The 15,835-nt window shown below is 32.6% G+C and overlaps 2 protein-coding genes and 1 pseudogene across 2 annotated transcripts; all 3 read left to right on the forward strand.

Annotated features, from left to right (window-relative positions):
* Positions 1-727: 727 nt before the first annotated feature.
* Positions 728-2,869, forward strand: LOC117791016 (probable G-protein coupled receptor Mth-like 11). Its single transcript, XM_034630645.1, has 7 exons — positions 728-1,077; positions 1,137-1,275; positions 1,430-1,636; positions 1,693-1,947; positions 2,003-2,174; positions 2,243-2,431; positions 2,485-2,869. The coding sequence occupies exons 1-7, from the start codon at positions 910-912 to the stop codon at positions 2,543-2,545; spliced, it is 1,191 nt and encodes a 396-aa protein (XP_034486536.1). The 5' UTR covers positions 728-909; the 3' UTR covers positions 2,546-2,869.
* A 916-nt stretch (positions 2,870-3,785) lies between these two features.
* On the forward strand, positions 3,786-6,132 carry LOC117792693 (annotated as a pseudogene).
* A 5,509-nt stretch (positions 6,133-11,641) lies between these two features.
* LOC117792695 (probable G-protein coupled receptor Mth-like 11) lies at positions 11,642-13,038 on the forward strand. The gene is made up of 6 exons (XM_034632925.1): positions 11,642-11,905; positions 11,964-12,108; positions 12,171-12,377; positions 12,434-12,688; positions 12,755-12,926; positions 13,020-13,038. Exons 1-6 carry the CDS (start codon positions 11,642-11,644, stop codon positions 13,036-13,038), a joined length of 1,062 nt encoding a protein of 353 aa, XP_034488816.1.
* The last annotated feature ends 2,797 nt before the right edge of the window (positions 13,039-15,835 follow it).

A 15,835-nucleotide genomic window follows, 5' to 3' on the forward strand; every position in this document is an offset into this window, starting at 1 on the left:
TCCCAGCCCTGTCCCTTACACATCACACATTTTATTTATTGAAAAAATAGAATTGAATAGCTTACTGTATAAATATTGGTTTTTCAGAACAAGTTGCAAATTTTTTTTCCAATAAAAATATTTCGTTTATACCTGACTACTATGTATGAATGAATGTATTGTTTGATTCAATTAATCTTAAGAAATCTCGGGCAAACTTGATTTGGTAAGACCACAAAATCTTTTGAATATTCAAATAAATGAGTAAAAAATATGAAAAAGTATTTTTTAATTGTTAGGCTTCTAATTGTTTCTTACTGGATAACTATTTTGAAAACGAATTGAATCATTAATTGAAGTGTGAATAAGTCGTATCGGAGTTTATGGTCGTGTAATAAATAAACAAATCTTATCGTTTCTTATTAACTACGTCTAAAACCGCAATAATAAAACTGTGATGAGTTGTAAATTCGATCTGAAACAACATTGTAATGTAATGTATACTTCTTCAGTTTACATAGGAGCTCGGAGAAAGGCAAACCTAAGTGGTCATAAAAAGAAATAATTATTATTAAATATTATATAGAGATTTTATAAAGATATTGATTTTTTAACTATTTTTGTCGGATTAAAATTGTATTGTTGAAAATGTGGAATATAAGGTATTCTCTAATGATGTTGAGCATTATTATCCCTGCAATAACAGCGGATATTCCGGGGTGTGACTACTTTGATACTGTCGATCTAATAGGTAGCAAACGTTTTGAAAACGGATCTTATTTATACAAACAAGTATTGATACCGAATGACAAAATTGGAGCTTACGATTATCGGATAACGCTCTACGGATCTGTTGAACACGTTCCCAGCTACCCGAGAGGATGCCTCTGTCAGGTGAAGTCCTGTGTGCTATTTTGTTGTGAGCCAGACATGATGGTCCAAAACTATGACGTGAATATAACTCTTGATAATGGTACAGAGGTGCAGGTTCGTGAGGTAAATGAATTTGTACTGCAAGCAAAGTTCGAAATATCGTGTGACCTACTTGCGAAAAATAACACTGATGAAAAGGGTCAAGGTGATTGGAAGCTTTTTGAGGTTCGATGGAAATTGACTATTGAGTTAGCTTATTTAATAATAATATTTGTTTTAATAAGAACGGGACACTGCTCAGTCAGAGCGATAGGGCCGAATTACAAAAAAAGGATTATTGCCTGATACCACAAAAGATTTTAAGAGTATATTACGAGCTGCTGCCCACAAGTCTTCAACAAGAAATACAAACAAAAACAAATCGTAAGCGTCTTATCTCCTATCATCTTTTAATTTTAAATTTTTGTATTAAATGTAAAAAGACGGAAAGAAGTCTAGCATTCATTACATTACTTATTAATATTTTTATTTCAAAGAAAATATAAAAGAAACTATGATATGAGTATTTTACTTTCAGTTGACCTAGTTAGTGGCATTAAAGTTGTGTCAGTGTTTTGTATGGCTATTACCATTGCTGTCTATCTATACTTGCCGCAATTTCATACAATATTCAGCAAGTGCTGTCTATGTTACTTTATTAGCCTTACTATCAGCTTCCTGTTACTGTGGGCTGAATCACTATATCGAGACGTAAAGCCTAACCGCATAGTTTGCTATATGATAGGTAAGTACAATCGCATAATTCGTTGAATCTACACAAATTTAATATTCATCAACCAGGTTACTGTGGATATTACATTGTTATGTCCGTATTCATGTGGCTCTTAGTTATCAACTATAATTTGTGGAAAACATTTACAAATTATGGTATTATGTACAAGACTAGTATGCAACGATATCATATCTTTGTCTGGAGTGCTGCAGCGGTATTGCTTGCGATCACAGGATCAGTTGAATATATGTTCCTAGTCATGGATTATGATAAAGAGTGTTCATGGCAACCGGGCGTAAGTCTGTATTACTGCTGGATCAATAGTAAGTTCGATAACTTAAATTTAACTATGAAAATGGCTAATGAAACTATTTTCAGCATCAGAAAATTGGTCGGCAATGATCTACTATTATGGCCCAATATTAGTTGTAGTGCTTATCAACGTAGCGCTCTCTATAATGTCAGCAAGGCACATATACGTGGAGAGCAAAAGAAACAAAATAGACTTGAACAGTTCCGAGATTCAAGAGAATTTAACAAATCAAGCAAAGTATAATAAATTAATGTTATAGATTGAATAATGATTGTTTATGTATTATATTAACGTTTTATTTTTAGATTCGGCATGTTTTTCCGGTTGTTTGCTATTGCCGGCGTAATCTGGCTGCTTGACATACTTTCTTATCTGCTTGAAATCAATATTAGTGGCATAACATTTATTTTTGATATAATTACATCGGCCCAGGGCATTTTACTATTTTTCTTAACAATCTGGAAAAAGGACGTTTTAAAGTCTCTATATGAACGGTAATATAATAATTAGCTCAACATATTTATATTACTTCGTTTCTTTCTCATAGAATGGAAGCAAAAGGCAATAAACCAAGTAAACAGATGCTAACGTCAACCACTCAAGCATAATGGAACAAACATAATTATTGAATTCTTTACTTACTTAGTTTTTTATTTGAGCTTAATCAGCCATTAGTGTTTAAAATGTATTTGGAAATTTATTGATCATATTTTTGTACAATACCAATTTATTATAGGCATGATCCAATCGATTCGGCTGTTGGTCCCGATCGAAAATATATTTACTTTTTACGGTTTGTCACGCATTCTTCAGCATATCACATACCTGTGCACAATGTCAGTATACAAATTCACTCGAACACGGTTATAAAATATATATATTTTTTAAATATATTTAATATATAAACTGAATTGTTGTTCAGTTGTCATGAACTATATAGCTATATGGTTTGTATTCAGTTATCATGAACTGACCGATTAGATTTCTAGTCAGTTGTCATGACCGATGGGAGATGAACAAGTCAGTCTGATTAATTAATTACTAGCTATGAACAATGTCAACTGTTTTTTGAAAGTGAAATGTGGAATGCATTTCAAGTATTTAAATAAGTAAAGATGACAAATGTTTATTAGGTTCAGAATTTGATTTTAAATGTCTTTATACCCGTTACTTAAACAAAATAAGTAAAAGGGTTTATTGTGTTCGTTGGAATGTATGTAACAGAAAATAGAAAAACTATAAGAAATAGAGATACCGAATTTGGCACGTAAACACCAAATGTTTTAAATTTTTGACACGCCTCCTTTCTCCCCCGCATTGCTAAAATTTGTAAAGGAGTCTATAATTATACACAAAAGGCACATCGCGAAAATAGATTTTTGCCACCTTCTTTTGCGAATCAGACATAGTACAGTGATTTTTATTTTATCAAGCAGAGTGAAAGTATGCTATGGTTTATTTAATATTGAAATAGCCTGTGACAACGCATATAAGTTCGCAATGAATCATGTTAAGACCGCAAAAATTTATTATTAATTTATTTCAAATGCTTTTGATTTCGATATGTTATGCAGCTATAAATTAAGAACACGTTCTCCAGAATGATTTGCCCCTTATAATTTTTTTGATTGCTCTCTCCCACTTAAAAAAGCAAAATAGGTAAAATCTGTCCAAATTTATCCATTTGCAACAATTAAAATACATGTAAAATTAATAATATTTGTAGATTGTATTCAAACATGATTAAAACGTTCCATAAATAAATACATTTACCGATTATTGTGATTTTAAGGTTAAAAACCGCAGAAAAGAAACAACAACCAATTGTTGAGTCGCTATAAAACAACAATGAGAGTATACCGCAATTTAAATGAAAACCTCAGTCAAAATTGTTCAGTTTATATTAAAGCTTCGGTAAGAGCACATCTATGTGCTGGAAAGAAGTATTTATAAACATATATAAATTTATTTAGAGTATATTTGTTATTGGATTACATTCATGGTGCTAATAATGTGGAAATCAAGATATTGTATAATAATATTAAGCATTATTATCCCAGCAATAACAGAGGATAGTCCCGGGTGTGACTATTTTAATACAGTCGATCTAAGCGATAGTGAACGCTTCCAAACGGATCTTATCTATATAAAGATACATTAATAGACAATGACAAAGTTGAAACTTACAAATATCGGATGTCGATCTACGGTGCTAAGATACAGGTTGACAGCTACCCGAGAGGTTGCCTCTGTCAGGTGAAGTCCTGTGTGCTTTTCTGCTGTGAACCACAAAATATGATCCGGAACTTAGCCGTGAATATAACTCTTACTAACGGAACAGAGGTGCAGGTAGATGTGGGAAAAGAATTCGTAGTGCAAGCAAAATTAAATATATCATGCGACCTACTGGCGATAAATGGCACTGATGAGCAAGTTCAAGGTTCATGGAAACTTTATGAGGTTCGAATCGAATTAACTTTTGACTTAGCTTATTTAATTTAAATATTTGTTTCAATAAGAATGGTACACTGGATTCTGAAAACGGCATGCTAATGAAGAAAGATTACTGTCTGATTCCAAGAACGGTTCCGAATGATGACTACGTGCTTGAGCCTCATAACTTTATGAAAATTATTACAATCGAAGAACAAACAACTCGTAAGAAACGCAGCTCATAAATCTACTCAAATGCTATAAATATATGTTTTAATATGAGTATTTAACTTCCAGTTGATCTCGATAGTGCTATTAGAGTTGTCACTGTATTTTGTATGGTTATTACCATTGCTGTCTACCTATACTTACCCAAGTTTAATAATGTACATGACAATTGCTGCCTATATTATTTTGTTTGCCTAACTATAAGTTTCCTGATATTGTGGGCTGAATCTGTGTATCGAAATGAAGAAGCGCATGTTAAAGCTCTTTGCTATACGATAGGTAAGTTGAATCTTATAATTTGGTGGATTAACACAACATGTTATTCATCAACCAGGCTACTGTGGATATTACACTTCTATGGCCGTGTTCCTGTGGCTTTTAGTTATCAACTATAATTTGTGGAAATCTCTTAAATTTTATCGTATTAGCGATACCATTATGCGACCCAGTACGAAAAGATATCATATTTTTGTCTGGAGTACTGCTGCAGTTTTGCTAACGATCACAGGATCAGTGGAATATATATTAGAAGTCAAGTATTATAATCAATATATAGAATGGAAACCTGGTGTTAGTGTTAATTCCTGCTGGATCCAGAGTAAGCTTCATAAATTTAAATGAATCTAAGAAAATATTTAGTGAATCAATTTTCAGCATCAGAAAACTGGTCTGCAATGATCTACCTTTATGGCCCAATAACAGTTGTAATGCTTATCAACCTAACGCTCTCCATTGTGTCTGCAAGGCACTTATGTGTTGAGAGCAAAGATAACGAAAGAACCTTGAACAGTTCCGAGAGTCAAACAAATTCAACAAATAAAGCCAAGTATATTGTCGACATAGTTTCTCTCATGATTGTAGTCATATTTTAATATACTTTCAGATTCGCCACGTTTTTCCGGATGTTTGCTGTTACAGGCGTGATTTGGCTGCTTGACATAATTTTATATGTGACCCCAATCAATATTGCAAGCATTTCATTTATTTTAAATAAATTGTTATCGGCTCAGGGCATTGTAATATTTTTTGTAATAATCTGGAAAAAGGAGGTCTTAAAGCTACTCTATGAACGGTAATATAATAATTAGCTCAACATACTTATATTATTTGCTTTCTTTCTTTTAGAATGGAAACAAAGAGCAAAAATCAAGTGAACAATTTCTATGGTAACCAACTCAAGCGTAATGGAAAAAACAGAACTTAAAAAAATTGTTAATCAGTTGGCCAGCATATAATTAAAGTTGCATTTAACAACGTAGCGGAATATATTCATATACAATTTAAATAGAATGGACCATGCTACTGAAGTGGAAACAAAATTATTGATCTAAATAATCAATTAACTTTAAGATGCAGTCAAATAAATCTTAATTTCAAGGCAACATACTTTTGGAGTGGTAATCAAATATTACAAACTGCAAGTATAGTGACATTTCATAGCCTCATTATATTATTATATAGAATAAAACTTAATATTGAACAAACATTGTAAAAAAAGAAATTTGCGTGGTCATATAGACAGCGGATTTTTATAAAGTTGCTAATTTTCTAGAAATATAACATTTTTTGAGTTTAAAGGGAGGGATAATATAAGTTGATAAAAGGAATAAAATATAATATGATTTACATAAAAATAAGAAATAACAAGAAAATAGAATGGTGACCTCGTTAATTGATAGAACACATATTAACTAGTTTGTTGCAGTAAGGTTGGAATATTGACGATAATGGCTATGTTAATTCGATTCTGGAGAGTACTTGATATAGATTGTAGTTTTTTCATATGCTCTTTATCGTTGGGGAAAGTACGCTCATATTAGTCGGTGTCACCATTCTTCGGGAAATATGTCCACTTCGTCTTCTCATTTAAGAAATTAACTTCCCCGACCTCATCTATGATTGTGGCATCAGTTGTACTTTGGACCATGAAAGCTAATATACACAGGCATTCCTTCGGAGCCAACCCATGGTGTCTTATCATCGACAATACCAATACTTTATCCATAATTGTCCTCTTTGACCGTTTGTGACAACTGAATAATGGTGAATAAAACTGGCTGTGGTGAGTAAATTATTCACCAAATGTATATTTTTTTCATGACTCCACCTTACTATATAGGTTCATCATGCCTAAGCCTTCAGTTATATAAAAACTTTATATTTATCACAGAGAAATGTATCATAGCGTCCCCACAAAAGCAACATTTTTATTATACTTTATCTATGAGAATGATTCTTGATAAGCGTGGCCAATACTTGCGGTATATACAAATATTAATATTTAAAATAAAAATTTTCAAGAATTTTCCAAATATAGCCAGCTGCTAGCTGAAAATAAAATTATTTGTAGATTATGTATTCGAAAGTGACTAAGAGGTTCCGTGTTAAAATAAATTTAACGTCGATTGTGAAATATAGGTCACAACCGCAGAATATTGTACAGTCAGATTGAAACAAAAATATGAGAATTCCGTAATTTAAATAAAGTCATCAGTCAAATTTCTTCAGTTTATATTAAAGATTCGAGATAGGCACACCTATGTGCTCGTGCTTCAAAGAGTTTTTAAAAAACACTAAGAAATTGTAATAGAGTGTTATCGGATCACATTTATATTGCTGAAAATGTGGATATCAAGCTGTTCTCTAATATTATTGAGCGTTGTTATCCCTGCAATAACAGCGGATATTCCTGGGTGTGACTACTTTGATACAGTAGATCTAAGCGATAGTGAACGCTTTCCAAACGGATCTTATCTATATAAAGATACATTAATAGACAATGACAAAGTTGAAACTTACAAATATCGGATGTCGATCTACGGTGCTAAGATACAGGTTGATAGCTACCCGAGAGGATGCCTCTGTAAGGTGAAGTCCTGTGTGCTTTTCTGCTGTGAACCACAAAATATGATCCGGAACTTAGCCGTGAATATAACTCTTACTAACGGAACAGAGGTGCAGGTAGATGTGGGAAAAGAATTCGTAGTGCAAGCAAAATTAAATATATCATGCGACCTACTGGCGATAAATGGCACTGATGAGCAAGTTCAAGGTTCATGGAAACTTTATAAGGTTCGATGCAAAATGACTGACGACTTAGCTTATATAATGTTAATATTTGTTTCAATAAGAATGGTACACTGGATTCTGAAAACGGCATGCTAATGAAGAAAGATTACTGTCTGATTCCAAAAACGTTTTCGAGTGACGATTACGTGATTAAGCCCCATGCATTTATAATTAATGAAACTTATACAATCGAATGGACAGTAACTCGTAAGAAACACATCCGTTAACTTTATTTAAGTCCTACAAATATATGTTTTAATATGAGTATTTTATTTCCAGCTGAGCTCAAAAATGTTATTCGATTTGTCTCAGTCTTTTGTATGGCTATTACCATTGCTGTGTATTTGTACTTACCCCAGTTTCAATCAAAATATAACAAGTGCTGCCTATGGTACTTCATCTGTCTGACGATAAGCTTCCTGCTGCTGTGGTATGAATCAGTATATCCAGAGCCTAAGAAAGAAGTTTGTTATATGATAGGTAAGTCCAATTGCATAATTCGATTGATCAACACAAACTTTTATTTCATAAACCAGGTTACAGTGGGTTTTACACTGTTATGGCCGCCTTCCTGTGGCTCTTAGTTATTAACTATAATTTGTGGAAAACATTTAAAAATTATGGTATTGTGTACAAGACCAGTATGCTAAGATATCATATCTTTGTCTGGAGTGCTGCAGCGGTATTGCTTGCAACCACAGGATCAGCAGAATATATATTCAAAGTCATTGATAATAATAAGTATGAAATATGGCAACCTGGTGTCCGTAATAATACCTGCTGGCTCAATAGTAAGTTTGATAAATTGAAATTAAAGTATGAAAATTTCTATTGAAATTAATTTTAGCACTCTCAAATTGGTCTGCAATGATTTACTATTATGGCCCAATATTGGTTGTATTGCTTATCAACCTGACGTTCTCTATTAGGTCAGCAAGGCACATATATGTGGAGAGCAAGAACAACGAAAGAGCCTTGAACAGTTCCGAGACTCAAGAAAATTTAGAAAGTCAAGCCAAGTATATTGTTGACATAGTTTGTCTCATGATTGTATTCATATTCTTTTTATTTTCAGTTTCGGCACATTTTTCCGGTTGTTTTCTGTTACAGGCGGTTTCTACTTGCTTGAAATTTTTGTCTATCTGTTTCGAAGCATGGAATTTATTCCATCTATTTTAAATCCAATTATATCGTCACAGGGCATTGTATTATTTTTTGTAATAATCTGGAAGAAGAGCGTTTTTAAGACTCTCTATGAACGGTAATACTCGTATAATAATATGCACAAAATATTTATATAATTACGTTTCATTCTCTTAGAATGGAAACAAAAGGAAATTAACAAAGGGAACAATCTAAAACGTCAACAACTCAAGCGTAATGGAGTAAACAGAACATTTGAAAATTGTGAATCAGTCGGCATCACTTGTATGATCTACATTTAACAACATGCCGAAATATATATATATACATGGATCTACAAAAACAAAACACGAAATTTGACTTTCGGCACTGCGCTAAAAGTAATTGTTATGTTCGTGGTAGCTCACCCTTTTTGTGCACAGTGCAGAACGCCAATTTCCATGTTTTTTTTATTAATTTATATTACTATTTAAAACTTTTATATTAAAGTTTATTTTTTTCGTCACAAAATTGGATATCGAGCGATTTTTCCCTGACAATTTTTGATAAAAAAACCATTGGTGTTGAGAGAACAAATTGAACTTAAAAAGCTTCGGTTCTTTTGATAATACGACCTATTTCAATCGGCTTTTCGGTGACGGTCAAAAGCCTACTAAGTTGAAGCATTTTTGTATGAAATTGTTGAGATTGTGACCAAATTCTTTGAGAACAAAAACCTCTGTAATTTTTGTTTGACCAAAAATAGATGTGGGTTAAATAGTTACCTGTTTGTTCCCGCCGGAACAGGTAGCATTTTACAGGTAAAATAGGGATCTTTAGCTTACATGTTGGCGATTTCTGACAAAACGGCTCTAACTTTTTTTTATTTATTTTTAATATGTGTTAATACGCAAAATTTCGCGTTTTTGGTACTTACATTTTGGCTGGGGGACTTGGAAGATATTACCTGTTAACTGAATATATAAATATTTCGATCGGTCGAATATCACTTATAAGTACAAAAGCTTTTTTTCTTGAGATATCTAAATAGACAGATATCTATAGTGACGCCAAATTTGGTATGTAGATTCCTCTATATTGCAGGCAGGAAAAGTTTGTTTATCTAGAGCAAACTGATACAATAAGCATATGACTTGGTTTTATATATCCTGTCCAAGGTTGGTTCAAATCGGACCACTATATCGTATAGCTGTCATAGGACCGATCGGGAGAAAATCAAGTCTTAGTATGAAAATCTTTTATGTTTTATGAGACAATGTAACCAATATTTTTTCCCATTATTAGTTTTTGCCATAGTAAGTACGGGGTCTCCGACAGTCGAGTATGCTCGACTGTAGCACCGGCCGACTGTTTAAATTTGAAGTAAGCATATTATTAACCTTGTTTCAAAGTATCAAAAATTTCTGATATCTTCCAAAAAAACCTCTACAAGGAAAAAGTCTAGTGACGAAAGCCTTTTCATGCCCCAAAATTTTGTGACGAACTCTATTTTATAATAGTTATAAATTTAAAACAAAAATACATAAATTAAAAAACTAATCAGAAAGGCTATAGTCGAGATACCGACCATGGGATACTCGTTACATACTTACATATTTATAAAAGTACTTTAAAGAAAATAATTGTTTTGCTCTGAAAACTTAAATTCGCCATAACTGCCATTCTACTTGTCCGATCTTGATGCGATTCAGTGAGATAATAGATAATATTAATAGATAGCGTTAATTACAACAACAGGGCGTGGCCTAAATTTGAAACAAATTTGATTTGCGTGGGTATATAGAAATCTGCGTGACAAATTTGGTTATTCTATCGTTTATAGTGAAAGTTTGGTATCTCTATCTCTTATAGTCTCTGAGATCCTTTTGTTCATACAGACAGACAGACGGACAGACACACATGGCTATATCGACTCGGCTATTGATGCTGATCAAGAATATATATACTTTATAGAGTCGAAGAGGCCTCCTTCTCCCCGTTACATACATTTCAACGAAAACAATATACCGTTTTACTTAGTTTTGAAGTAACGGGTATAAAAACTCCATTCGGCACTAGGTAAAAACAAAATTTTAAGGTGCAAGGTGCAGAAAGTACATTTTTTTTAATTTATATATTTTTGTTTTAAATGTATAAATTAAATTAAATATTGTTCGTCAGAAATTTTGGGGCGTGAAAAGGCTTTCGTCAATAGACTTTTACCTCGTAAAGAGGTTTTCTTGGAAGATTTGTTGTACATACAAGTAAATATATTAAAATCTACAAGAGTATGATCAAAGCTGAAAATACTTTCTTAATTTTCAAGAACTGTCCAAAATTAGTTAGCTGCAACGGTTAAGTAATTAATACAAGTGAAAATAATAATATTTGTAGATTGTGTATTCGAGTGTGACTAAGAGGTTCCGTGTTAAAATAAATTTAACGTCGATTGTGAAATATAGGTCACAACCGCAGAATATTGTACAGTCAGATTGAAACAAAAATATGAGAATTCCGTAATTTAAATAAAGGCATCAGTCAAATTTCTTCAGTTTATATTAAAGATTCGAGATAGGCACACCTATGTGCTCGTGCTTAAAAGAATTTTTGAAAAGCAGATAGAAATTGTTATAAAGTGTTATCGGATTACATTTATATTGCTGAAAATGTGGAAATCAGGCTGTTTTCTAATAATATTGAGCGTTATTATCCCTGCAAAAACAGTGGATATTTCTGGGTGTGACTATTTTGATACAGTCGATCTAAGCGATAGTGAACGCTTTCCAAACGGATCTTATCTATATAAAGATACATTAATAGACAATGACAAAGTTGAAACTTACAAATATCGGATGTCGATCTACGGTGCTAAGATACAGGTTGACAGCTACCCGAGAGGATGCCTCTGTAAGGTGAAGTCCTGTGTGCTTTTCTGCTGTGAACCACAAAATATGATCCGGAACTTAGCCGTGAATATAACTCTTACTAACGGAACAGAGGTGCAGGTAGATGTGGGAAAAGAATTCGTAGTGCAAGCAAAATTAAATATATCATGCGACCTACTGGCGATAAATGGCACTGATGAGCAAGTTCAAGGTTCATGGAAACTTTTTCAGGTTCGATGAAAAATGACTTACGACTTGCCTTATATAATAATAATTTTTTTTTTATAAGAATGAAACACTAAAGGTTGAAGACAGCATGCGAATGAAGAAAGACTACTGCCTGATTCCAAAAAAAGATTCCAATGAAGTTTACGGAATTGAGCCGCACCTTTATACAATTAAAGAAACTACTATAATTAAAATACAAAATACTTGTAAGAAACACATCTCATACTTTATTTAAATTGTTAAAATGTATATTGTATTTTACTTTCAGCTCATCTTAAAGATAATATTCGAGCTGTCTCAGTCTTTTGTATGGTTATTACCATTGTTGTGTATCTGTACTTACCCCAGTTTCAATCAAAATATAACAAGTGCTGTCTATGGTACTTCATCTGTCTGACGATAAGCTTCCTGCTGCTGTGGTTAGAATCAGTATCTGCATATCCAGAGCCTAAGATAGAAGTTTGTTATATGATAGGTAAGTCCAATTGCATAATTCGATTGATCAACACAAACTTTTAATTCATAAACCAGGTTACAGTGGGTATTACACTATTATGGCCGCCTTCCTGTGGCTTTTAGTTATTAACTATAATTTGTGGAAAACATTAAAAAATTATGGTATTGTGTACAAGACCAGTATGCTAAGATATCATATCTTTGTCTGGAGTGCTGCAGCGGTATTGCTTGCGATCACAGGATCAGCGGAATTTATATTCAATGTCATGTTTGAAAATCAATATGATAAATGGCAACCTGGTGTAGGTTTTGGTACGTGCTGGATCAATAGTAAGTTCGATAAATTAATTAAATTAATAATTAATGTTTGAAAATATAGAATGAAACTAATTTCAGCATACGAAAATTGGTCTGCAATGATTTACTATTATGGGCCAATATTGGTTGTATTGCTTATCAACCTAACGCTCTCTATTAGGTCAGCAAGGCACATATATGTGGAGAGCAAGAGCAACGAAAGAACCTTGAACAGTTTCGAGACTCAAGAGAATTTAGAAAGTCAAGCCAAGTATATTGTTGACAAAGATACGTTAAAGATTGTATTCATATTTATGTTTTATTTTCAGATTCGCTACGTTCTTTCGTTTGTTTACTATTACAGGAGTGTTCTGGCTGCTTGAAATAATTGGCTATCTGCTTCCAGGCTTTAAAACCATTTCATTTATTTTAGATCCAATTATATTGTCACAGGGCATTGTATTATTTTATTTAATAATCTGGCAGAAGGACGTTTTAAAGGCTCTCTATGAACGGTAATATACTCATTAGCTTAAAATATTTATATTATTTACATTTATTATTTTTATTATACCTTTCTCTTAGAATGAAAACAAAAGGCAATAAGCAAGAGCAATCTCTAACGTCAACAACTGAAGCGTTATGAGTCAAAATATTTGGAAATATGATTGTGTGAATAATCTAGCCAGCATAAGATTAAAATCGAATTTTGCAAGGTAGCGTAACATATACAAATAGAAGTTATATGCTACTGTAAGTGGAAACAAAATCTTAATCTAAGGGCCAGTTTTTTAATGTCTCCTTAAAAATTTATCAAATATAAGTAATACAAATTTACATTTGGTTCTATACATTGTACGTCAAAATATCTCTGATTTAGTTATTGGGCTCCTTACAAAAAGGAACAAATATTTAAGAAAAAATCTTTGTATATGTATAATTAAAAAAATGTATAAAGTAACAAAGAGATTTATATATATAGATAATTATCGGCACAACTTTTATAAATGTTGACTACTAACTGTTTATTAATAAGATCGATATATTGTTCCGAAGCTTTCAAGCTTCAAAGTATTATGCTTGTAATAAAGCAGAATAAAATAAATTAATTAATTAAATCGTCGTAACATATGTGCTAACTTATGAAATCGAATAATCGACCCTATGCTTCGGTCACCATCATATATATACGTTTTTTAACGTTCGTACGATGCATTTATTATCAGTTATCAGTTATTTGAAAAAAATTTGAAATGTTTTGTCGTTGAAAATTTCATGCTAAATGCAATAAGTAACAACAAATTTATACTATATAACATTTTTTGTAATAAGAAACGGCTAGATTTGGCAGAAAACTTAGATATTTGGCGTGCAAAAGCGAATCTGTGAGTTTATAGTTACCCGATGCTCACCAAATTTGGTCAAGGTGTAACAGGCAGTCTAAAAGACACAATCTGTGAGTTGACATGTCTTAGGAAACACAAAAGTTTTCATACTAAAGGTTAATTTGAGCTTGATTGTACCGATGACAGCTATATAATATAGTCATCCGATTTTTACAAAAGTTGGTCAGGCTGTAAAATATGGTAAAAAAGCACAATCTGTGAGTTTGGTTGAGATAACTTGAAAAACAAATAGTTCTCCATAATAAAGTTGAATCTGAACCCAATTTTTCCTATTGCAGCTATATGATATAGTAAAATATCCTAAAATTTAAATATATGTCAATAAAATTAAATTATAAAAAAAAATATAGTCCTGCCCGGTGTGGGAAAAGAACCCGCGCCTTCCTGCACCTGGGTCTAACACACCATCCTCTGCCCTACTCACTTAGGTACTGAACTCGCCAGCTGACCAAACACTGCTGTATGCAGTGTTGCCAATTTAGCTATATTGTAATTGGCAAATGCGGGATAAATTGTAAAATAGCGGCTAGCGGGAATTATAGCTATTTTCCAAGCAAGGTGGAATCAACCAAAATTGAAGAGGTTTGGTTCCAATACTCGAACGTCCACCTTTTTACGTGGTGCAATTTAAAGAATACCACAAGCTTTTAGGCCAAAGTGTCCAACTACGTGGATGCAACAGGAAATAAAATATTTTCGGCACTGCACTCAAATGTATAATGTTCAAATTATACTTCGATATAGAATGGCTGTTCAAACATTAAACTCAATTTTACACATAAGATACGGATGCATGACGAATTTGAGAAGTTTTCAAAAATACTGGATTTAATCAATAAAAAATATCGTATCCCTACCCAGCGTTTTTTTTTTAGCTACCAACAAAATTTTCTGGCTATTACTAGCTTTTTTCAAAGGCTAGTTTAGCTTTTTTACAACCTGTAGAGTTGGCATCACTGCCTGTATGTTAATTAATTAAATGTATGGCTTTGTTTTGTCAAATTGATTTTAAAAGAACGATGATCAAGCGAGATTTAAGCCTGGAGCTTCTGCTTCTGAATCTAACACACCATCCTCTGCACCACTTTGCCATTGAGCACCGCGCCTGATCAAACTCTACAACAGTACAAGAACATGTAAACAGAAACTACATGCGAACTTTTAATTTTAATTTAACGCACTTCCACTTGAATATTTGAATAAGCGCAGCCTTATCCCCCGGCGAAATTATCTTAAGAATATTGTGGCCAAGTCTAACGTTCGTACGTCAAACCGTTTGGGCTGTACAGTGCTAAATCAGTCAGTTGGACAAACAACTTTATATATATAGATAGATTTCCCCGACAGCCAAGGGCGTAGGCATTGGGAGGGGCAGAGGGGGTACTTAGCCCCCTGAACACTGGCTAACAAAATTTTAACTTCCAAAATTCATTAAAATCAAAATACAAAATTAAAATATTGGATCTATCATTGTCAAGTGTAATTCCAACTGTGGTACTATTCATGAAATTATATAAAAAGATACAGATTTGTCCGACCTCTTATTTTTCACACTTATTTGCGGGTACACAAAGATGTGTTATCTTTATTATTTTTATATTTGGTACAAAAAAATTTATTTAAAATATATTTAATGCCCTTTTTTTAAATTTAAAAAACAATTAAATTTAATTTTATAATTTGTACATATAGCAACAACCATTGTTAAGGCATCACGCATCCAGGCCGCTCACAATTGTTGCTTATATTGTATTTTAGACAACTTGAGTTAGTG

This window comes from Drosophila innubila, assembly GCF_004354385.1.
Source record: "Drosophila innubila isolate TH190305 chromosome 3R unlocalized genomic scaffold, UK_Dinn_1.0 2_E_3R, whole genome shotgun sequence".
NCBI classification, from domain to species: Eukaryota; Metazoa; Arthropoda; class Insecta; order Diptera; family Drosophilidae; genus Drosophila; species Drosophila innubila.

Coding starts and splice junctions, on each gene's coding strand:
- LOC117791016 (XM_034630645.1), top strand. CDS start 910: ATGATGGTCCAAAACTATGACGTGAATATAACTCTTGATAATGGTACA. Junction 1,078..1,136: donor GTGATTGGAAGCTTTTTGAG/GTTCGATGGAAA, acceptor TGTTTTAATAAG/AACGGGACACTGCTCAGTCA. Junction 2,175..2,242: donor AATTTAACAAATCAAGCAAA/GTATAATAAATT, acceptor TTTTATTTTTAG/ATTCGGCATGTTTTTCCGGT.
- LOC117792695 (XM_034632925.1), top strand. CDS start 11,642: ATGTCGATCTACGGTGCTAAGATACAGGTTGACAGCTACCCGAGAGGA. Junction 12,378..12,433: donor AGAAGTTTGTTATATGATAG/GTAAGTCCAATT, acceptor TTCATAAACCAG/GTTACAGTGGGTATTACACT. Junction 12,689..12,754: donor TGGTACGTGCTGGATCAATA/GTAAGTTCGATA, acceptor AACTAATTTCAG/CATACGAAAATTGGTCTGCA.